A 24,753-nucleotide genomic window follows, 5' to 3' on the forward strand; every position below is an offset into this window, starting at 1 on the left:
CATCTCTGAGCAGATTTGTGGTCTAACACTCCAAGATGTGCAGCATAACACACTGGCAATCTGTCACTCTCCTGGCTCTCGTCAGCTTCAACAGCTTGCTGAGAAAAAACAGTGCCAAAATAGATGCCAGTCTGACCCGAGGGACTTCAGCAGCATCGCCTGCACGCAGCCGAGAGCTGTGCTTGTCACAGCACGTGCATTCCTGCTCCACTTGGCTCCTCCATCAACGCAGCAGGCTGGGACGAGCCCTGGGCTTTCCTGGTTACTGTCGCAGTTTCCCATCTTATCAAATCTTCACCGAAAGTTGCCCTTCCACTGCTGAGGTTTCACATTACTGTTCTCTCCACTCTCTTCAGCGGAGCAATTTACTTGGCACGGTGGCTGCCCGTGAACCCTGAGACTGCAATTAGGGCTCTTATCGCTTGTGCACTGTGAATAGCTGTGGCTCCCCTCTTGGACAAGCTCTGCATTCCTAGTACTGAAACCTCTAATCAGGCCAAAACGTTGGTTTGGAACAGCTTGGAATGGGAACTTTGTGACTCCAGTCTGCAGCTCAGGAATTCCTTGTTTGGTTAGACTTAAAAAGCTGAAATGCTGGGGATATCTGAGCACAGACTGCAGTGACATTTATTAGATTAGCAGTCTGAGTCTGTTTCTTCAAGAGAACTTCTCTAGAGACCACAGGGATCCATGTACATGAAAGGATGTGGTGTCAGTATCTTGCCTCACCATCTGAATACTTTCCAGTAATAACGAACACTTACAATACTGACATTGATGCTTAAAGCAAATCTGTAGAATTATAAAGCATGAACAAATAATTGAGGACATAAACCAGAAAAAAGAGCCAGATTCAGTATAAACCAAAATGCTGATGAAACAGTACACCAGTCTGCTCTGCTCTGCAGTTAAGTGGGATCCAGAAGAGGTTACAAAGCCTCTTCTCAGGGTATTTACTGAAATTCAACCCATGACAGCAGTAAGTGATGGCCACTGCTGTAGGGTAACAAGAAATGTGTTTTATCCCTATTTGTTCGTCTCTATCGTATTCACATGCCTTCCATGAATAATTGAGCCAACAGCAAGTATAGCCTTGGGACCAGCAGAGTTTCGACATATATGAGAGGATATTTGTGGGAAAAAAATTTACAGTTGAGAAATGGAAATATTTCACAGGAAACCAATGCCTATGGACCATCCAACCAAGGAAGAGAAGCAGCACTGAATGATCAGCCTGGTCTTGGCTATTATATGTTGACTGTAGTAGTTCTGGTTGTAACCAGAGATCCAGGAATTAGCTGTGAGTAACTCTGGGGCAGGGCTGCAGAAACTGAGTCTCCCAAAGCAATGCATGGCCAGCGTGCAAAGAGAAGGCAAATGCACCAACTGAGATATGTCTTAAGGGATGCTTAGCCATCTGCAGCTGTAATCTTGGGAGGGTTTAAGACATGTGCTGGCAGGCCTCAGTCCAAGATGTCACTGCCCATTGAAGCCCATCAGAAAGATGCTCTGTGAAAAGGCGGAGTATGAAAACAAAGAGAATGAATCACTGCCATAGCAAGGGTGTTTCTGCTGCTAACCATTCGGGTTGTCTTTGACCAAGGTGACAACTGCCATTCTCCTGGGTTGTCCTGGGAGAAACTGGGGCCCGCAGCCTCCCAATACCGAGTGCTTCATCTCCTGCGAGCTGAGTTTGCCCTCTGCTGTTTGCTGAATAAACTGTTCCCTCTGGTTAATCCGAAATGGGAGGGTAGGAATAGCAAGAACCTGAATAACCAGAATGGCTACCCCCAGATTTCAAATACTTAAACTTAAAAACTGTGACACTTAAAAAAGCGACCCCCACAAAGGTGGAAAAACCTTATCTGAGACTTTAGCATACACTTACTTTATATTCTCAAGCTTGTCTTTATAACCACAAAGACCAGAAACCCTTTTTTTTTCATTACACCCTAAATAAAAGCCAATATTCAGAATTAAGCCCCCTGCTGTCTTGAGACCAGGGATTCAAGTGTGGCAGAGAGTCCTGCTGAGAACAGGATCAACGGCTGGATGAGCCCACAGAGGAAGGTGTGAGGTGAGGTGCCTGGGATGACAAGAGGTGCCCTGCAGTGAGGACAGGCGCCCTGTGTTGAGGACTCAGATAGGTCTGGTTTCTCCCCCGCTCTGGCACCATGTTCTCTCTCCATCCCAGAACTGCAGAGCTGCCTCCACCTGGGCCTCAGGTTGGTCGTCCTGCCCTCTCCTCTGCAGCCATCCAGCCCTGGGAGTGATCATCGCCAGGATGCCAGACACCCTGGAAAGGACGCAAGGGCTTGTCAAGAAAGCTGCTGGCATCTTGCCACGTGTTTTCAAGCTGAGATCAGCCTTCAGGCTCCTCTTGATGCTGTTTGTTTTCTCCTCTGTTCCTAACAGCCTCTCTCTGTGCTGTCGCTACAGTCACCCTGCACAGAGGGGCTCAAACAAAGGTGTGGCGATGGTTGATGGCTGGCTGGGCTGGTGGGACTCCTCTGGACATCCTCCTGCACCTCCCAGCACTCATGGGCAGGGGCAGGGACTGACCTGGGACTTGTCTCAGAGGAACTTCTGCATTCCCAACAGGTTCCAGGGGGCTGGTGTCTGCGGGTGGCTCAGCCCAGCGAAGGAGCAGTGAATGGGATGTTCAGTGCTGAGAACTTTCTCACATATTCCCTTGGAAGTGGTTTCTGGGATTAGCCACTGTAGAAAGACTGCAGCCCTCACACAGATCATCTCTAAAGTGCTTCTCTACATGCTTTTGCACAGCTCCTAAGTGGAGACTTTGTTCCATCCATGGCCGAGGCTTCTAAAGGTAAGTGTTAACCAGGCAGTAACAGGGGCACATGGGAGGGAGACGACTTTCTTGACTCTCCGGTCATATACTCATTGCCCCAAGGGAGCATGCTAGACTCCTGAGCTCTCAGGGCAGCTCTTCAGGGTATTGACCCAGAGCAGGACATTTACCAACTGTGACATATCCCTGTCTCTCTCTGAGACTCCCTCACAAGGCTGAGAAAATTAAGAATAACAGGTAACATTTGCAAACACCACAGAAATGTAAACGATGAGGATCTTTATGGGCAGTCAGCAATTATAGATGAGAAAAAAAAAAAAGGCATAAAAATGACCCAGTCTGTTCTCATAGGGCAGCAATGACTAGTCCTTTTGCATGGTTATTTCAGACATGGATATCAAGTAAGCAGAGCTTTAGCACACCTGGAAGATGGATAACAGTTTTGCATCTGGAGAATCAGATCCTCTAGCTGGTACGTGAGTAATGAGCTTCCATTTTCCTCTGTAGAGTCCTAGCAGACTCTTGGATAACTTTATTTTAAACGGAGGATTTATTGCTTATTGAAAGACTGTAGTGCTTAGTTTAATCTGGGTTGCATAACTTCAGACACAATGGCGCAAATATTTTGAAGTTTGGAGAGTGTTGGACAGTTTTGTAACTGTGCTTGCAGCTCTTACAGCAACACCAAAACTCCCCATTTCATGCTGCTTTCTAACAGAAAGCTGCTCTATGAATCTTGCTCAGCCTGAAGTCACCAAGGCTCAGTTACTGTTGAATGTATGCAACAAGTTCACACTAGGAGCTTCCTGTATCTGATGTGTTGCTTTGTTTTTTCTGTAAAAAGACACGAGCCATTCTTACTCTCACAAGTAATCCTCTGTGGGTTTTTTTGTAAGTAATTACTGCCAAATAGGACTGAATTGTGAAATTCAGCTCAGTGTTTCTTAAATACGTGCAAAGCTACCAGCTAATATCAGTGAGGATTTTGCTGAATAAGCACTAACATAGCTCAAAGAGCATTAACTCTGATGGAACTAAGCACACATTGAAAACAAGCTGTATATAAAAGCAGTCCAGACACAATTTTTCAGGAGCAGTTCTGTGTTTCAGCCACCAGCTCTATAATCTATTCTGGGCTGGGCATGAGGGAAAATTGTTTACAGTGAAGACGCGTGTGAAGAGATGCTACAACATATCTTTCATCTCTTGTTTCTGCAGATGTGGCCCTGGCTTGGACAAGTCTTCAGAAAGCCAAAGGAGTGGTACGTGCAGTTTAGGGAACACATACCTTTATCACTCTGTCACCTACCTGTGCATCACACTGCAGGGTTTCCTTTCATGGATATAATGTAATTGAAAGCGATGTAAACATGCCTTTCTTTTCTGTTCTTTTGCAATGAACATATAACCTCTTTAATCATTTGCTAAATGACAAAAAGGGGATAAGGAGAAAAGCAAGGAATTTTACCAAATTTCACAACACTCTTCAAATTAATTACAAGAACAGATAAAGGTTTGCCTTGCTTGTGATTGAAGCCCTGAACAGAAAGCTGACACTCACTGACCTGGGATATCCTCTGAATTGTCCCTGTTTTTATTGTCCTCTTAGTAGATAACATAATAATGTTTATATCAGGCACAGCAGCTGCAATCTTAACAGTGAAGTTGCTTGGATGAATGGGTAATATCCAAATGCGTGCACTGCTGCTTGCACAGTCGAGGCCAGAGACTAGTATCACAGTGTTGAAGTTGCTATTGGCCGGGGTTACTTCCAGCTTATGCTGTTTTTAAAACATCAGAGCAGCTCTGGTAAAAATCTGAGGCATACATACATGCAAAGTGTAAATAATGGAGAGAGGTGATTTCATCTCTTATCTTCCCAGTCAGTTGCATTCTTTCCAACTGTAGGAAATACCACATGGAACATGCTCAGACATGCCAGTATTTACAGAGTAACTAGGAGCTGCAAAATTAATCAGAGAAGCAGCGTATGCCAGCAAGAGGCTACAACAGAAAAAACCCCATATGTCTCCCTTCAAAAGAAAAATCTGCCTTTTCACAGCTACAAAGGATTGAAAACAAATTTTATCATCAGATGTGGAGTTGTGCCAAATCACAGGCAGCCAGAAGAAAGCTTTGGCATAAAAAAAGCATTGGTGAGTTCTGAGTTACTGGGAAATTGCTGAGGTGGAGGACTGCTTTGGTGCTGAAGGGAAGGGAAGGTGACAAAAGGTGGTGAAAGGCCCTCTTTATTGAAGAAAGTGTGTGTTTTCATCAGCTATCTACTAATGTTCCGGTTTCACATGCACAAGGAGTCACCCTTGTTCAGGCAAAAGATGCAGCATTAATACCCATCAGCTACAGAAAAGTAAAAGCCACTTGTGCTTGACCTCTGACCTCCTAGAGATAACTGAAGTGATGTAAATACAGAATTTTATTCATTTACTTTTGCAGGAGATGTATAATATGTTTAAAATCATCTCTAACAGACAAAGCGGGATAAGAAAAAAGCAGGAAATTTAACCAAATTCCACAAGACTCTTAAAAACTAATGACAAGAACAAACTTGGGTTTTTTTTGCGGATCTGCTGGATATTTGGTTTTGAGATAGCTTATTGGCTGGGAGCAGTTTAAGCTGTCAGCCTTTAATATTTATGGGTGCTATTTTCTCCCTAAGCAGTAAGGCTTTGTACCATGCTCATGGAAACGACTCACTGCCTGGACCCTGGTCTCGGTAACAGGGATAGTAAGAGAGATGTGTTGAGTTGATCTGTTAGAAGCTTTGCTGGAGCTTGTGGGTTTGCATGTGAATCTTTTTCTTCTCCCAAGCCATTTGAAACAGGGAAGGAAAGATGAGATGAATGTTCCTCACTGGGTTTAAATGACAGGGGCACGATGTGACCTGGTGGAGCACGCTTTAACACCATATGCTATGGTAGTGAAGTAGCTGGGACACAGGGTACTAAAGGTAGCGTGGGCTAGTAACCAGATACTCAGTCTGCCCTGCAGACCTGGGTGGCATGGAGACAGTGTACACAGAGTTTTTTACCCTAAAGAACAAACTCTCACTTCTCCTGCAATGCTGGCAAGCTCTTCAACAAGTATGGACCAAGACTCTTTACCACATATGAATGAAATTGTACCCAGGTGTCTGAAGGGCCAGATTTGGTTGGGGAATAATCCCCAGTAAAAGGAACTGTTTAAATTTAATTGTTAAGGAACATTTTTGAAATTTTGACATTGACATAATTTTGCTACACTGTAGATCGTGAGAGGAACAAAGATGAAACAGCTTTGAATGAGAAAAAGAGCAATGAGATTCCTCCAGCCTGCAGGTAAAAGATAACCTTAATGTACAGCATTTGGTGGATGAAGAGACAAAGGCAACACATAAAGGGGTTTAAAATGCTGGGATGCAGGACTTCAGAAAAAGTTTAGCACCTTACTGTTTATTAGATAAAAAGAAAAAGTCACTGAACAATCGCACCCTTGGAAATTCTGACCAACAAGCCAATGCCCTGACATAAATTCTCTGTGTTAGTCTATCTGCCCATGCTTGTAATAACTTTTATCAGATCATGGTTCACTTTGCACTTTCCCAATATTATTTTCATTTGCCAAACTGCTGCTAACTGGCAAAATGCTGATCCTGTGGAGACACTGAGACCACTATGACAGCATCTTGTAGAAAGTCAACTGTCATTTATATTAGCAGTCTATTGACCAATTTAATAACACAGCCTACATATTCAGTCTTGTTTTTCTTTTTCTTAAGAAAGCAAAACTGTGTTGCTGTCTCCCCTGCTTGGCCACAGACCTGTTTCCTTGAGAGCTGTGCCGTAAGCTCTGGCCCGTCCAGAATGACTCCTCTGTCCCCCAGGGGAGACTCACACTCAGCACCTTGCAGCCCTGCCAGGAGGGAGGCTGCAGATGGCGAAGGCACACCTGAGCCGCTATCTCCTGCAAAGAGTCTGTATAGACCCAGAAGGGACAATTTCAGGAAGAAGACAGATTCAAGAGGTCACACAGCACAAAAGGAAAAATCTCCCTGCTCTCCACATCACCCACCTCACTCCCCTGCAGGGAGCAGTCCGTTCTCAGCTGTCCCATGTGGCAGCTGGAGCAACGCTCCCATGCCTGTGGCTGTCCTGCTTCCTACATACCACCTTTCATCACCCAGCAAGCCCAGAGATCAGAAGCTGGAAGCGTTGTGGAAAAAATCACCCCAAAAGAAGTTAGAGCAACTCAGGAAGAGAATCCAGGAGCAGAAGCAAAAGCAGCAAGCAGCATCTCAGGAGCAGAAGTGCCTGATTTCTGACGATGCTAAAGAGCCACTGCAAAAAAGACCCCTGAAGAGAAAGGTGTGCAAAGTGGTGTCTGCTCCTCCTGCTCCAGTTTACAGAGGTCAGTAGTAGTCTGGCATCTATGGAGAAAGACTGAAACTGTGTATTACCAGGCAGTGCTTTGGCACAGCTGAATAACTAACCACACAGCTTCCATCCCACACTTTGGTATATGTTGGGCAGCAACCATGTTCATGTGATAAGTTCATTTATTTCTGCAGCCCTTGGGGGAGCTATAAACCTCCCTGCACTACAAATATCAACCTGCTACTGAGTTCACTTCTCCATTGGATTTACTTGCCAGCATGCACAAATGTATACATTTCTTTCCACGTAATAGTAAAGAGTTTGCTGCAAATATATTCCTTTCTCCTCTCTCTTCCCACGTTGTACCTTTTGCCAGATATAAAGCGTAAAATGGGAAATAGCAGCACAGTAGCATGGAGAGGTATTTAAAGTAGGAATTGTGTAGTTCAGAGGCATTACAGGGGATTCAGCAGTTCATTCAGTGGAACTAGTGTAGATCTAAAAGCAAATATTATTAGGCTTCCTTATCCTGCTTTGCTGCAGGGCCTGAAGTACCATTCATCTACAGCTGTCACTTCAGTTTAGTGTGATTTGAGATCTCAGGTTGCTGTGAGTAATGCATGGACTCGAGAGCAAGGGCTGCCTATGCCTAGCTCGGTCAGCCTGCCTGCTTGGCAATCTTTTCAGCCAACGGGGGATTACTGAGGGTATATTAGACTAGAGAAGACAAGCTGAAAAGCTGTGCATAATAAATCTTATTGCTAAAATAGCATTAGTGTTAATTCACTGGGCACTATGATCCTCATCACACACTACCAGCTTCCATGGGCATTTCCTTTAGATTTGCTCCAAATCACCTTTTACAGTGATGTATGGAAATATTTTATGGTGCTCACCTCGGGTCTGTGGGAGCACACATCCGTGCTGCCATCTCCCCCTTTTCAGTTGAATCAAGGCAGCGCTTTCTGTCATCACTGCGTGGCGTTACCCTTCCTAATACCCAGAAGCCAAAGCCACAATCCCTGCTGAGCTTCTTTTGAACATTCTCAGGGGGAAGGCTAGTTTAGTTTGTTTTTAACCCAGATCACTTTACATAACTGAGTTAGGGAACTACCAAACAGTTCAACTTGCTGAACAGAGGCAGCTTCTGAGGCTGAAGATGAACAGCTCCTGACGCTTGGTTCAGATGCACCTTGTTCAGTTTGTCTGACTGTACGCTACCACTGAAAGAAAGTGTGTCACAACTGCTTTGCTAGATATTACCTTAATCAGGTATCTGCAGTCTGGCCTAGGAAGGCTCCTTCTGCTTTTCACACATGCAGGAGCCCAGTCCTATTGGATACCAGCATTTGCACTTCTCCTTGTAGCCCAACAGGTTTCAAATATCTGTTTGTCTAGGATTTAGTGCTGTGAACCTGAGGTTTGCTCTCTCCTTGCCGGATGAAGATCACAGAATACCAGGCAGAGAAGAATTTACCATGCTTGGACAAGGGAGGCGTCATAAAAAAGCCCCCAAGGTTAGCAATGCTGTATCATAACTGTTACAGGCAACTTGCCCAAGCAATGCAGTGTTTATGTACTCTGCAGAGAAAGGTTAGTCTGGATCTCCAGAGAGGCTCTGAGGGGAAAGGTGTCCCATTGCACCCGCTGGGTGTGACAGTTAGGCCAGGGCCATTTGCACAGTACACTGTTGTATGGGTAGATGGGGTAACCTCAGGGATCCAGGCCAACACTTGCTTTGCTGAGATATCTCCAGGACCGCAAAAAAAGGAGTTGTGCTTATTCTGTGACCAGTGTCAACAGACAGACTCCTGCTGTTGCCTTCCAAACAAATGGGACTGGGTTTGGTTTGTTGTCGTGACTGCAGTTTGATTTTAGCTGCACAGTAATTCTTTTCCATTTTCCCCTCTCCTGATTAAAGACCAAAAAGAGAGAAGCTCAGCACGGAGAATCCAAACACAATGCCAGAGGCAGCCTTCACCCACATCCTCTGTTTTGGGGAGAGCAGCAACAGGTAAAGGTAAGGATGAAAATAATGAGAAGTTACACAAATTGATGGACAAAACTACTGGAGATTAGTGGCATCTGGGCACTCACCTGCCAAAATCTTTAGCTGGTTATTAAAATAATACCAAAAATCCTAGGATTCACAGTCAAGGACCAGGACCTACTTATACCAAGCATATAACAAAGAAACCACTGAGGGAACAGACAAAAATTGACATTTGTTCAGGAAGGCAGAAGATGACCACAGGCAGCACAAAGCTTCTGTTTTAGATGCTGGTGAATCATGCTGAGGGCCCCAGGATGGGGTATCAGACTGGCCACCTGATAACACTTTCTGGCACTGAATTTTGGGGTAAAATTTGGCAAGTCACTTCCACACACACTCCCCCAGGCACTCCATGTGCAGAGGACTTGCCGTGTGCTTCATGCCTGTGCCCAGAGACATTAGCCAAGAACCAGCCTTCGCTACCTTTGACAAGTTGTCATGCCATTGCCTGCAGCAGTTGAATTCTAGACCTGTCAGGATTAAAAATCATCAAAAATGAAAAACAAGACATACATTTTAGGTGGGGAGAGCTGCCTGTCACCTATTCAGTTCTGTGTTCCCTAAGGAATTGAGTGCCACCAAAAGGCAGGGATTTTCTAGCCTGCAAAACAAGTACCAAACGAAAGTAGTGAAAAGTCAGATGAATTATCCACAGCCTTACTACAAAGTCAGCAGCAGAAACAGAAGTCCCAATCATTAGTTCTCAGTTTTCCTTGAATGGTGCCTCTAAGGGCAGATTTGAATTACTGGAGTAATTTTACGCATTTAATGCTATTACTTTGCATAGGAAATGGTTGCATTCAGGCTTTGTGGGGAACAGGACAAGTAGTGGAAGTGCTATGGGCACTGTTCACTCAAAGCAGTCGTATTTTACACTAGCCAAGGTACGAGGTATGTAAATTGGGTGAAACAGAAAGAAAAAATCCAAGCTACCTAATACCATGCAGATGAAATTATGAACATAGTGGCATCATGTGCTCTGCTACCTAAGTACTATTTAAAATGCATGAAATATATAATAATCTCCTTCTCTCTCCTTTTTTTTGTTTTAATGGATTGTTTGAAAAATGGCTTGATCTTCCTCTGAGAGTGGGTCATAATAAGACCATGCCACATGAAGCATTCATCATTGTAACTGCCAGTGTCATGGTGTCTTTATTGGCTATTAGTTTCTGTCAGTGGAAGAGCCAAGGCAGGGCTACGAAGAGATGAATGAGGGGCAGGGGTCAGAGACAGAGTACTCAGGAATTTGATGAATTATAAATTTGCTGTAGTTAACAAAAAATTAAGTCAAAACAGCTATAAAATATTCATCTGTTCATAGGTAGAAAAAACCAGGAGAATATTTAAATCAAAAGATTTTCTTCTAGCAAGTGTTTTCATCAGAAATGCAGGCTGCTCTTGAACTTTAGCATAATAGTTTCTGTAGTTAATAAACACTGTGTAGATAAAAAAAAGATTTAATTGAAATCAGACAACATGGTGAAGCAAAAATTGTTAGATCTACATATTAATTTGTCAGCTGCATTCAGAGAAACTAAGACAGCATAAAAAGAAATGCATCCTGCATTTTTAATACTGCTAAGCTAGAAAAAACAAAGTAATAGAGCAAGGTGTTTCATTAAAAACACTGATGGATCTCAGCTCTACTGAGTCCAACAAATTTTGGCAATTCCATGCTGTCAAACACCGAACTGCATAGATCCAGTGAATAATTCCATTGAAGGCTTCCCAAGTAAGATCACACAATTCTAGGAAGTAACTTCAGCCCCACAGACAGTGAAGCTCTTCCTTGTCTGAAAAACATCATTTCTGTTGTGACACAACCTAAACTGCACCATTAAGATGAGCCTCCAGAGCATCTCAGAGTCTGCTGCAAATTCAGCTGATGTAAGTGGCTGTGACTCCATCGGTGGCCACGGTACCAAGCCCAGCGCTGAGATCTTGCCCTAGAGCTGTTGTTCACAAAGCAAAGAGGAATCTCAGGACAATCCCATTAACCAGTCAGTCTCTGGAAGTGCTTCGTGCCTGACAGATGATTCTCAGAAGTGCTGCACACAGTCAGCTCAGCCCATAGACAAGTTTACTGAACAGAAGCTAGAAAGGCCTGACTCAGTCAGTTGACTGAGTACTGAACCACATCTTTGAACTGAGGCTGATACTGACTTAAGAGTAAAACCTTTTCCTTAAAAAAAAGCTTGAATATTTTCATTAGGGGAGAATTTGGTGGGGAGGATTTTCATGCAAAAAACAAATAAGTACCTATTTAATCACCTTCTGCTGGAGAAGTGTTTGTGATAAATACATAATTATGCCAGTGCTAGTATTGGCACGCTGTGAATGCAATCTGAAATTATGAAGTAAAACAGTGATAAATGTTGTCTATTATGTGACACCACCTATTAAGCAAGAATAATTTGTCTGTGCTGCATACTGCATCGTTTATTTTTGCGTTATACATTGTCCCTCACCCTGTATCGTTCATTGATTCTTCCACACTTCATCCTGCTGATTCTCACCAGTTTAAAAATTAATTAGTTTACTCTAGTGAGTTTGAAGTAATCACAAGGAAAATAATCTTTTTGTTATCCCCTTCCCTTCAGTTCTCAAATCTGCTGGTACCCAGTAAGTACCATCCATCATAGAAGGATGCTCTCAGATGCTCTCAGGTCGGTGTCCTGACATCCTCTTAGTGTTCTTGAGGACTCAGGGTGTCAATGGTTTCAGAGTGAAACTTGTAAGAAAGAACTGTGTGAACAGGCTGCAAGTGTTAAATGACATAAATGCTAATGGTAAAGCCTTAGAAAATCACTGAACCTTCATGTGTTGCCCTCATTTGATTCATGAACTGGCTCTCTGTCAGTCAGTGAATAGACCCTAGCAGAGTGACAGCCTCCAAAGTCTGAGTGCTTTAAAAACATTTTGTTATCAAAGTATCATCAACTTTTTTTTTTTAAAAGATTGAAACTTTTTAGATCTCCCTACACCTTGGGTGTGAGTCCTGGAAATCACCATTAAAAAGATTTATAATAGAGTTACAATTTTCTTTCAAAGAACATGTGAGGGTTTAATAATGAAATACAAATCCTCTGTTTCAGGTATAAAGCTACCTGGTGCTTCTGCATGGAGAGAAGGTCAGAAGTTAGCTAGAAAGTTGCTTGGTCCACCCCTTACATTTCCAAATCTGAGGAGCACAGCTGAAGAACAGACCACAGCAAATACCTTTGGTACAGTTGCCTCTCTGCTACACCAGTTGTTTTGGCACACAAACAAAAAAGTGGTTTATTAAAACTAGTTGAAATAAATTATTTCAAGGCCCTTCTGAGCACCTATCTTTAATGACTCTTGCAAAAACTCACTTGTCAGGTTAACAACCACCCAGAACAATTACTAAAGCTGTTGTCCATGGTCAGCTGGCACAATGAATCCTTTGTGGTTTTGAAGAGACAATGCAAATGCACTGTGTCCTTAAAATAAGACTTGTCTGGATCATGACAGAGGTTATGTCTCCCTAGCAGAGATACAGCATCAGCTCCATATCCTGCACTTACCAGCATACTCTGCTTTTTATCTGGGTTGGTTTGCCAGACACAGCTGTAGAGCTTCCCTAGGTCTACCAATACCCAAGGCTGGTCACTGAGTTCTCATTGTGTTACACTGACAAGCATAAGAGGTTTATGAGGTAAAGAGTTTCTCTGCCCATGTATATTAAATTCTATTTATAATGAAGGGCCACAAACTACACATCATTTGTACAATTGGCCACTGCAACTTCAAATTTTGCACTTACTTACAAATTTGTCTTCTCCTTAGAACATTGCAGATTTTACAACAGATGTACAAGCCTGGGCTACACATGCAAATAGTCCTCAGACTTATAATAGGAAGCAGGTTTTGAGATACACATGATAGATACGGGGATTGGTACATCTCTGAAGTAATCTCTGTTTTTTCTAAATGCTTTCCACAGAACCTGGTAGAGGATTTGTAGCAATGCCAGTGGTGGAAAACAGCTTCAGAGAAAGAAGAATTGAACCTGTGGGGAAAAGCCCTGAATTCAAAAGCTATGTGGTTCCCCCCAGCAAGCCTATTGAAAGGGGCAGCAGTGCACCAACCAAGGATACAAAACAAATACTCAGGAACCTGCATTTGCAAAGCCAGTACCATGATGAACACAGACACACCAGGCTCCCAAAAGATACTGTGAAAGGAAAGGTAGATGTTCTGCAGCAATACCTAGGGATCCATTCTCCTTCACCTGGACCTCAGGCCATAACTCCCTCTGCCTTCAGTGGGCAAAAGATACGATCTTCATTAACGAAAGATGGAGCCAAGCCCAGCAGCTCAGGAAACTGCAGTAGAGGAAAAAGCATATCTCCTCACAGAGACAAAGGCTCAAGCAGCCCTGCGCAGAAAGTGTCTGAGAAAGAAAAGCTTAAGCACCCTTCAAACAAGAGGGTAAACATTAAAAAACCTCACCCCTACAGCCCTGAAGTTGTTCAGGCATTTATGTATCGAAAGAATGAAGAAAGAAAGAAAAAAAGTCTAGAAGAGAAAAAGTCTTTGGTGCAGGCCATGGAGATGAGAAATAAGAGATTGCAAGAAGTGTACAGGAAACAGAAAGAAGCTATTGGAAAGAAAATGTGTTCTGACCAAACACACAAGCTCACTGCGGAAACAGCTTCTACAAAAGAAAGTCCTCAGTGTAAACTCAAGCAAGTAAGTCATAAAGGAGTAGCAGATTGAAACCCCTCCAATCTTGATCAGTGTAGCACCATGTAGGAGATGAAGCACTTCATACAAATGCTTTGAAGTGTCAGGGAGAAAAAATTCTATCTGAAAAAATAGACCAATTAAACTTCTAATTATAGCAAGAACTGCTGGGCTCATTAGTAAGGCTGGAACCCTTGACTTCAGGGTCAAAAGCCTGGAAGTCTCCATTGCTTCCACTAAAAGAACAGGTTTGTTGTTTGGTGCATGCAGTTTTCTGGTTACATGAACCAATTATTAAGTGGAACAAAAGCCAAATGCTCCCCTCTTGTTGCTATTTAATGCTTACACTAACAGTCACTTCTGTTTCAGGAGCAAACCAGTGGTGGAATCCTGGAGAGGAATTTCATGGCCTGGGTGGATAAAACATCTTGTACTCTATTAAGTAAAGGTCACAGAGGCAGGTACTAAAAACATCCTAGAAAGCCTCTTTCTCAGCGCGCATCTTGCAGACTTTTACAGTATTCTGTTGTAAATTATGAAAAATAGAGCAACGGATTAACATACTTTCACACCTCACCTTAAAATCAGCCTCACTGTACCCTAGTCCAGAGCGGTTACAGAACCTGGGAGCATCTGGGAGTGCTTTAGAGCATGGAAGGGAACTGATGTTCTGGCTATCTAGCTTGAGGCAAATCTTTTAGCCTAGTTTTATGTTTTGTGGTTTTATGCTTTGTATTTTTAAATAATAATTATTCCTCGCCAGCACCAGGCTGATTCTTCTCCACATCTGTCAGCAGTTCAAGCTCCATCCTGAATCTATCATTTGACAAATGTATCTATAGACAGGGAAATCTGTTCCTTTTTCTTTTGTGAAGTGCTTTAGCTGAGGATACTGATCTGTGCAGAAGGCTACTAATAGTTTCTCTTTATAACCTGACATTTCTCTTTTTTGTTTAAACAGAAATCAACTTCTAGAAATGGTTCAATCACCTAAGAAAAGAGTGGCATTAGCTTCTCCATCACCATTGGAATACAAATGCTGGTTTCTCAGTCCTCTGAAATGTGAAGACTTGAGGGACCACTCTCCCCCAGCTCTGCATACGCCTCCTCTGAGCTTTTCCGTTCCTCAGAAAGATGCAAAACCTTCCTCCAAGGATTTGACTTCTGGTCTTTCTCCATACAGAAGTAAACAGGATCGAGTGAAAGCCATACATAGTCTATCCAAGGAACTTGAAGAAAAGATTGAGATGGCAACTAAGAGGCTGAATGAAGCAAGCAGGGTTAAAGACTCTGCTGACAAAACATCAACAGAGACAACTTTGGACCTTTTCAAAGAGTCATCCTCGGTCCCAGAGTCTGAGACATCCAAGGATGAGCAAGACAGGACAATGACTATACAAATGTTTCTGGACATCCCAGATCCTGATGAGTTATATGTGTCATCAGCTAGAGAATTTCATGGACTGGGCAGGATTGGCCTTGTGGGTAGCACTGAGGGAACAACAGCCCTGGACAGACAGAAGGAAATACCCACTCCTTTGTCTGGTGGGAGTACTGCGAGCGAAGATTTACCATGGATCACTCACAGCGCAGGACAGAGGCATCTGAACACCGGGGAAGACCTGAGCAACGCGTTGCGAGGTAGATCATGTTAACACAATGCAACAGTGAGACCCAGATGTCATAGCCCAAATCTTTCAAAGCTATGAAAGCAGGGTTTAAGCCTGATTTCCCCTTGGAAGTGTTGTGTCTTGGAAAATCCCTGAGAAGTGAGTCTTCTAGGCTGTATCCATACTGCTCAGAGGGAGTGGTTGCTGGAGCCTTGAATGCTTCCAGACTTGTTCTCTGCACAGCTCACAAATAGAACACCAAGAAGAGTCACAGATGCGCTCAGCAGGCAGCACAGGCAGCATAGGGAGTCCCTGGCAGCAGCAAGTACAAGCGCCGCTCCATAAGCTGTTCAGTATTTTTAGATCAGTAGGGCAGAACCGTGAAATTCCAGCAAATTTCCTCAGATCAAAAGGTTGCCAGAATGTTAGTAATGAGTGACTTTTCTTATATGTCTGTTTGGTTAGCACTGAAAAATCCATCAGTCCTCTGTGAAAGGAGAGATAGGACCGAAGTAGAGAGTGTTACATTAAGAATGCTCTAACTTGGGTAATGGTCTAATTACTTTCTGCTCCTCTCTTTGCACCGGTGAAACTACATCTCTTAATTTTATCTGTGGCTTTGCCACTGATTTTGGACACATCACTTCACTTTCTGGTGCCTAGGCTTTTCCCAGAAGTAAGAAAGGACTCATCAGCCTAACCCTGCATACATAGAAATCTGCAGATAAGAAGAGCTATATGAAAGTTAAGTGCTTACACATAAGCAGGCAGAGAATAGATGCCAAAGCTTGGGCCATTTCATTTCTACAAAGAGCATATTTATTAAATGGCTTCATTTGTCTTTTTAAAAGGTTTTCCTGTGAATAAGGGCTCTGAGGTGGACATAAGCCTATTGCATGAAAAGCCAATAACGAGCCCAGCCTCTCCATCTCACAGATTCCTCACTAGAAGGTAAACAAATTTGGATATATTATTCCCTGCTAAATGCACCACACACACACGTAGTTAAAATAAATAGCACCAATTCAGCATGGAGCCAGGCTGCTCTTTACTACTTACCCAGCGAATTGCCAAGTAGGCAGATTTTGACACAAGATATACTGAAAGAGGGAAGGACCTATTTGTAGAGAGCTGGAGGATCAATAGGAAAGGCTGGGGTTTTCTGGACAGATGGATCTCCCCGACAGGACTTTCGCCCCAGACGTAGCCCCCCAGCGGCCTGGGGAGGCAGGCGGCTGAGGGGCAGCTTTCCTCCCGCGCAACCGGCCCCGCTCCGCCGGCCCGAGGGGCTCTGCCCTCGCTCCGCTCCCGGCGGCAGGAGGCGGGTCCCCAGTGGGGCTGGGGGCTGCCCGCCAGGGGGCGCCGCCAGCCCGCCGCCCGGGGGCGCCGCCCGCCGCGCGCGCCCCTCCGCGCCCGCGGAGCCGCCGGGGCCGGTCGCCGCGCCCGCCGGGCCCCCGGGGGCTTGAAGGCCACGGCGCCCCAGCCTCCCCCCGGGTCACAGCCCCGTGTGTGGAAAGCAAGGCGTAGCTCGTGCCTCCCTGCCCGCCCTGGTGAAAAAAAGCCTCGGTATTTTAAGACATGGTGCTGGCAGAAGAATAAATTGATTATCTTGATGAGTACCTAGTTAAATCTCCACTGATCTCCTTTCTGCAGGGGATTACAGAGGGATTTAATCAACTGAATACTATAAATTCGTTTTTAGTAACTGTTTTCACTCACTTTGCTCCAAAAGTGGGTGAAAAATTCTGATTGCCGCAGCTCTACAGGTTGTGTGTGTGCGGAGCAATGCCTCCTCACAAACATCGAGTTTCCTTGAAACAGGACACGTGTTGGAGCATGGTGATTATTATGGAAAATAGGCTTTGAAGCAGGATGTTTAGAAAAAAGGATTACGTTAACGTAGGTTGTTTTCAGTCAGCCTACGTTAATTAAATGTTTAATGTAGGATGGCAGTCGATAGAAACCCCTCTGTGTTTAGCCTGTACCTTAGAGAGCAAAGACATATTCGTGTAGCTGCCCCGAGTGGGTCACCCGTGAAGGGACCTGTTGGTTCAGACGCAATCACTAACTGCAAACCAGACCCTGCCCCTGCCTGGCCGCAGAGACTGACAAAGCCAGTGTCCCCGCAGGGGCCACATCTCTCTGCAGAGAGGTCTTCCCTTAGAGGACAAATCCCCTGAGCCCTAGAAAATGAAATATTACTGAAGACAGAACACAGGTGCAGCAAACCGGCCACCGTGTCCCCAACATCCTGTGCAGAGGGAAGGACGAGGTGTTGGTGCTGCGGGATCCCTGCCCGGGCGGCGATGGCATGGCTCTGCTTATCAGGGGGTTCCCTGGTGCCGGGGACCAGGCTGGCTGTGCCAACCTACTTGCAATTAAACTGCAGAAAGCTCTAGTGGGAAGAAGAGCAGGTTTTTTTAACTGAAGGCAGGATATAAGGCACAGCGTTCTTTTTAAGAAGATTGTTTACAGCTTTACAGTGTAAAGTAAACAAGAGAAAAACGAAAATTGGAGAGATAAGTCCAGCCACCTCAGCTTATCAAAGTTATGAAGAGTAATTACTGGAATTACTGAGAGTTAAACCCCTGTTCTTTGAGCACAAGTACCACATTTACAAAGGTTGGGCTGACTTCTGCTCCCAGAGATCAGTTGCAAGGATTATGGAGCTGTTCTGTCACAGAAGATGGCAAATGTATAAAACATGAGCACTCAGCAGTCAGAGCGTGCAGTGGAGAGAGTCAGAGCCGGCTGTGCGCTGTACCTGGCAGAGCGCAGCCGACCAGTCTGAAGAAAATGGTGGGGTCCATTACTCTTGTCCTGATGCAGGCGTGTTTATATGCAACTCTAATTCACAGTAATGGAAGGTGGGTGCAGAACCCCCGTGGGCCTCGTTGGGAATAGCCCCTCAGCTGTAATGGACAAGCATCAGACAGAGTAGAAATAAGACAGATTGCGCTGATCTCCTCAACAATGCAATTACTGAGAAAGCAAAGCTCCCGCGTTTGAGCCGTGGAGTCAAAGTCCTCAGAGCGTCACAGAAAAAACCCCACCAATAAAACCTCTCAAACAATAAATCACAACCCTGTTGCAAGTGCTGTTTCAAAAGATGAGGAGAGCCACTTGCAGATAAAATATCACTGTATTTAGAGATTAGAAGTGGAAAGCGTTGCTATATTGTGAATGACTCCAGGCTCATCTCCTTGTAGGTTGAGGACCCCCTCTGATGCAGCAGTAGTGACAGTAAGGGGACGATATAAAGACCACCCCATGTCTAACCTTTTCTTAGCTCTTGGTAAGGCAGATAATACAGAGGTTCACAGTAAAAATCTGTCTTTGAATTGTCCTTTATTTGTATATGATCTAGATTCTAATTTCGCACCTAGTCCTGAAGCCTGTATGCTCACTCACAGGAAGCAAAAGTGAATGAGTGTCCTTCTAGTACACACCAGTGGGCAGCACACACCAGCGAGGTCAACATGAGGGTCCCATGATCTAGCTATTCCCGAAGTTCCTCCAGTATCAACTGATTCACATACCTGCTGGGGGCATACATCTACGATCCAATCAGACAGAGAGCCACATGGTAAAGAGGCATCAGTGTGTTAAGGTGACTGAGGAACACACTTTCCGGGTCATAATTTCTCCTGCTCCAGACACATTTGCACTGTGAGTGCATGAACTCTGTTTCGGGGAGCATTAGTATTGGGGGAAGGAAGTCTGTCTCTTGATAAGCATGCAAAACTTTACAGGACTCTGCTAACAGGCAGGGATAGCGCTGTGTTCTTAGCCCTTGGCAAATCCGTGCCTGTATAGCTCATCACCAATGTAGCTAGAGCTTGGTTAGAAAATGTGGTAGTAAAAGCAGCTGAATTGCATCTATGCTCTGACTTCCACTGTGGCTGCTGGTGATGAGTTGAGTCCTGAGTTGGCTACAATAGATACTCTCTTTGAGAGTTCATCCAAACAAAGCCACCTGTTAAAAACTGTTTGCCAGCCTCATTCACAAATACAAAACACCCAGTGTTACAAAATCAGTGCTCTTGAACATGATCTTATCCACGGCCAGTTTCGACAGCACAGTTTTGTGTTTACATGTTTAATTATAGCTGTGAAAACAGTGACTCATGTTCATGCAAGAAATCTCGCAGGTGCCTCTTGCCATAAGAAATGTTCCCATTTCATGCACGGCTGCTCTGCAGTCCACAGAGGTGGCTGATGGAGATTTGTTGCTAATGCAAATGACTCACTGATGGTAATTCTCCAAACTGCCAGAAAATGTTTATGCAGTTTCATCCTTATTTCACTTCAGTTACCCATAGAAGTGGCTTTCTCTTACATTCTGCCTCTCTCAAGAGTCAACAAGATCATGGCACTTTGGCCCTAAGTTCAGTTTTGAAGGTGTGCTGGGCAGCCTCGCGGGCTAGGGCAGAGCAAGGAGCCGCCAGGCAGGGGCCTGGTGTCCCGAGGCAGTTAGCTGGCAGATCACAGCTCTGCCTCCTGCTGTGGCCCCGATAATGCTTTCTCTTTAGCTGGTGCAAATCCAAAGAGCCTCAGCTGGGAATTGTGATGGTTTATGCCCACTGCAGAGCTGATTGTGTCTGGAAGAGAGGGGTTGCTGGCCACTCCTGTTAATCACAGTATGTTCTGTAGAATCTACTGAATACCACTGACGTTAGCAGGAGCCTTCCCAGGAACCAGGCAGGGTTGGATTCGAACCTTGACATCTGTCTTTCCAAACAGAAGTTCTCAAGAGCCAAAAGAAACAGTGGCATTGACTAAAAACCTAACACAACACAAATGCAGAAACAATACCCAGTGCATTTGCCCAACAGATATTAGAACTGCTTTTTAAGAACCTAGTTACCTCTTCTCTTTCTCTCTCAACCACCTTTTCTCTTACTTTCTGAAGACTACATCCAAGACATGTTAGTGGAAGCCGTTCTAATCGTTTTAGCAGTTTCTGGGTCATGAAAGACAAAGAAAAGCTTATTAATGAGAAATGAAATGAGATTTCCCTAAGCTGATTGCTGATAAAAAAAAAATTGCCACATTCATTTTTCTGTATAAAAATGAAAACATCTGTCATCATTTCAATGTGTCTCAGTGTCCCTGCATGTGTTTCAGCTGAGGCTTGATCAATAAATGCCCATTTTCACACCTTCCTTCCTAATCTTTTTAGTCAGGGACAGGTAGTTACAGATCAAAACAAAGTAAAACCGGTTAGCTGAAATCTTCACCAGGACTGTGGGACCTGGTGCTGACATTGTTTTGAATGCAAACCTTAGTTGGGCCATAGCCATGCCCAGCACATGTCCCAGAAATGCTGGAACAGAGAGCAGTACTTTGTGTTTCTAAAAAGATTTCAAAAAACTTTGCCAAGGTTCAGATCTAGATTGTGCAACCAAGTCCTAATAATGGCACAGGTTGTGCAATGCAGCTCTCATAAATTAAGCTTCAAAACTGCAACGTGGTTGTTTCTATTTGCCACCAGGCTGAAAAATACCTGGCTCTTTCAGAGCAGTATTTAGAGTAGGTAAAGACAAGTGTTGTTAGCTTTCCTCACAACATCCAGGTGCAAGAAGGGATTTTGTACATTGGCAGGTATGACTTTTTAGTCTTTTGTTTCCATTTAACAAAATTTAATAAATGATAACTTTGTTAAAATGAAATAATCATTTTTTAACTCAAAAGATTGCTTACACACAAGCACGATCTCGAAAACTCTCTGAATAATTGTTGTTGTTACCTTGACACAGTCTGCAGAGAGAACTCACAGCTCAGAGGAACCACTACTGGTATGAGACTATTCTGAAAGTCCAGAATCAAGAGGAAATTGCCAACCAGTGTCCCAGAGAGAGTGCGAGGACACCAGCCAGCCTCAGATTACAGCCCTCTGCTGCTCTGAGCCGTGGAGCTGAGACTCACAACAGCTTTGAGCAGGACTTTGGTAAGGTGGCATTTCCCAAAGTGTCAGAGCGCGGTCATTACTCAGTGCCCTCCCAAGGTATTTCTTATGCTATTGCAAAAGAAAGAACAGTCCTTCATTGCAAGAGAATTCTTGCTAGCAGTTCTGACGAGGACTGGAAAAACTTCTAGGGTGAGAGTGAATTTCAAATAGCTGGTTCGTGTTCCAGATTTCAAAGGTGAAGAAAGAATATATGAAAAAATGTCCCCTCAACTTTCATGGCCGATTTAACAGATACGCCCCACTAAAGATGCAATAGAAACGCTTTGCCTTTTCCATGCAGTGCTGTGCTGTCTCACAGGTGTGAATTCAGCAGAGTGTCACCTCACAGGTTGCTCCTGTGCTGAGTTACACAGCGACAGCTATAGATGGTTCCCCATGGAACAAACTCCATTCAGATCAGAGACGTTTTCAGCACTTTGCAGCTTCATCTGAAGATCTCAAGGAGCCTTGAAATTAATTCTTCATAATTACCACATCAGATAAGTGTGGGATATTATCGTACTTGTACAGCAAGAGATGTCAAGGCACGGAACATTTATACAATGCAGGCTGAATGGAGAGATCTGCTCGATGATCCTACAGGACTGGCCAAGGCAAGGGTGGGGTGCAGGGCATCGCCACTTCTGCTCAGAACAAATGTTTGCATGGAAACAAGGGAAAGTTTGTGGCCGAAAGGGTTAAATGGCAAACAGTAGCATGCAGGCCGCTCTGTCTGAAGAGATCTCTGCTTGTTTCCACCAAACAGTAGCAGATGGTGCATTGTTTTAAGGGCTTTTCTGGGACAAAAGAACAAGATCAGATAACCTTTCTTCAAAGAGGGTACTTACAAAAAGCCTTTGCTCTTATTAAGGATTCTTCATTGTTTTCCCCAGGAAATTTTATATGTAATATTGGATTTTGAGGTGGTGGAGAAGCTAGCATTGTTTACTATGCTTCTCCCCACCCCCCGGGGACTAGGAGGGCATCTTACATGATTGGACAGTAAGTCTGTTGTCTGAAGTGTTTACCATAAGCAAAAGACATTGCATTTATTTAATATTAATAACTAAGGGCCCCAATTCTGGAAGCTATCTGGCAAAAAGACCCTGCCATCCACTATTCACCACATGAGCAATAGGAACTGCTGCCCGGTGTCTATGCCAGGAGAAAGCTTTACCTTCTCTGAGCATTTGCAGGAGCCGACAGAGCTTGAGCGAGCTCAAGCCCAAGGTTTGACTGTAAGCCAGCAGTTCCACTCAGGCCATGTTGCTGCAGATGAGGCACAGAACTGTCATTCTGAAGACAATGTGATTTTGAAATATGGGTCACAAGTGGATCTGTTCACAACTCTTATCAGGAAAAGGGCATTCAGATGCAAGGCTGTATTGTCTGCTGTAATGCCTCACACCAGCAGTTGGTTCTGTTCTCTTTCACAGAACACAGAAGTCACCCTGCACATGCAGCATAATGATGTGTAATTATACAACTGTTGCAAAATATAAATATTTACCTTTAAAAGATACATGCATCACCTAACCGCTAATTGCTATGCCAAGGCATGAAATATTTTCTGTAGTAAACATACTTGGCAAAATAACAAATTTCATTTTCAAATGTAATAAAACACTGTACAAGAAGCAGATATTCACAAAATATTTGTAACTATTCACTGCCTGGAGTAAGACAGTGAACCTGTTCTGAACTGTTGAATTTTCTTTTTAAACACAGCCAATATAAAATCCAGAATTGCAAATGCTGTAAGCGCATGCTGTGATGAACACAAATCCTCTCCACAGGGATCACTGGAAAGTATTTCACACAGCTCTTATATGCATCTCTAATCAATTTAGGCACAAAACTTGACATAACCAAGTGAGCTGACAAGGAAGTAGTTTACATATTCTGCTTATCTCAGAGACACCACTACATAAAATCTTTCCATCATTCCTGCCACACCACCAGGTCTCTTCCACAGGGAGCTGAGGAAATGAGCTATACCTTCCTTGATACTGCAGCACACCCTCGGAATACAGGCCACTGTATCCAGGTTATTGCTATTAAATAAGGGAACTAGGTGATTTTAAAAAGCATTTTGCCTGTGCCCCTTCCTTTGCCTTGCAACTGGATTATGAGCCAGATTGGACTAAATGAGCCAGAAAGCTCATTTCATTGGGCCAGGCTCTTAGTTTTTCCGTTTTTGTATTTGAGGGACAACAAGGTTTACACTGAAATTAATTGTTTAAAAAGTATTTTCTAAATGTTGAAGCTTAAGCGTAGCTACTGGTTTAAAGTACTTGGCATTAGGAAAGCAAATGACATGCTCTCCATTATTCTTAAAATGCAGAATTTTAACCTGGATTACAAAGAATACATAACTGCTGATTGACATATTTTCTCACGTCACTAGAGGGAGCTGCCTTCTTGCTTGTAGCAGAGGAAGAAATGATTAAATTAGTGGAATCGGCAAAGAGGTGTAACAGCATGGTTTCAGCTAATTGTTCTCCGATTGGTAGTTTTGCGATAAGACAGCTCTTTGTGTTTTGCTTCAAAATCCTACACTGTCTTCTGTATTTTACAAAACTTCTGCTTGGTGAAGCTTCAGTGGGCTCCATCACCGTTCTCTGAAGAATCAAACATTCTCTGAAGTAGTCTGCAATGATGGCAGCATTGAAGCATAGCACACTTCTTAACTCTGTGACAGGCAACACGAGAATTGCTCTTGAGAATTGCTCTCACTTCCTCTGATACCAGTTTTGTCCCTCTGAACTAGTTTCTTCCCATACCCACAGAGATTCTATTTGCACCACATTAGCTGGCTGATAAATCATCCTATAGCCTGTGTGTGCACAAGAAGTCAGGACTTTGCCCTCCCCATGCTACTACCTCATAGTGTGCCATTACTTGTAAAATACCGCCGCAAAGCACGCGGACACGTGTACACATTTCTTGCTCTGTGGAGTCCAGCATTGCTTTGCCATACAGGTTGGGTCTTTGGTATCCATACTGGAAGTGTAGTGGGTTGGGGGAATTTAGTATAACTGATGAGCAATAGAAGGGACATTCCACGGAAATTCAGAGTTCTGGTTAGGTCCAGATTCAGGCCCAGCTCTCTCTTGTCTTGTGACATGCCACATGTGGAAGGGGCAGCAGCAGGGTGAGGTATTGCCATGTGCTGCAACATCTGGCTGGAAGCTGAACTCTGGCCCACCCTCCACGCTGGAGGATGTAGCCATAAACACAGAATA

The 24,753-nt window shown here is 44.0% G+C and overlaps 1 protein-coding gene across 1 annotated transcript in view; it reads left to right on the top strand.

Annotated features, from left to right (window-relative positions):
- Positions 1–2,811: 2,811 nt before the first annotated feature.
- Positions 2,812–24,753, top strand: part of CCDC187 (coiled-coil domain containing 187) — a gene marked incomplete at its 5' end in the record, with an annotated part of 45,269 nt that continues 23,327 nt past the window's right edge. Inside the window, 13 exons of the mRNA XM_082009148.1 lie at positions 2,812–2,830; positions 4,031–4,074; positions 4,875–4,968; positions 6,078–6,147; positions 6,693–7,223; positions 8,588–8,699; positions 9,097–9,202; positions 12,334–12,462; positions 13,206–13,954; positions 14,318–14,409; positions 14,910–15,589; positions 16,410–16,509; positions 21,318–21,508. Coding sequence (XP_081865274.1) covers positions 2,812–2,830; positions 4,031–4,074; positions 4,875–4,968; positions 6,078–6,147; positions 6,693–7,223; positions 8,588–8,699; positions 9,097–9,202; positions 12,334–12,462; positions 13,206–13,954; positions 14,318–14,409; positions 14,910–15,589; positions 16,410–16,509; positions 21,318–21,508 — 2,917 coding nt within the window. The remainder of the gene's footprint in view (positions 2,831–4,030; positions 4,075–4,874; positions 4,969–6,077; positions 6,148–6,692; positions 7,224–8,587; positions 8,700–9,096; positions 9,203–12,333; positions 12,463–13,205; positions 13,955–14,317; positions 14,410–14,909; positions 15,590–16,409; positions 16,510–21,317; positions 21,509–24,753) is intronic.

Source organism: Phaethon aethereus (genome assembly GCF_964289735.1).
Source record: "Phaethon aethereus genome assembly, chromosome: 20".
Taxonomy (NCBI): domain Eukaryota; kingdom Metazoa; phylum Chordata; class Aves; order Phaethontiformes; family Phaethontidae; genus Phaethon; species Phaethon aethereus.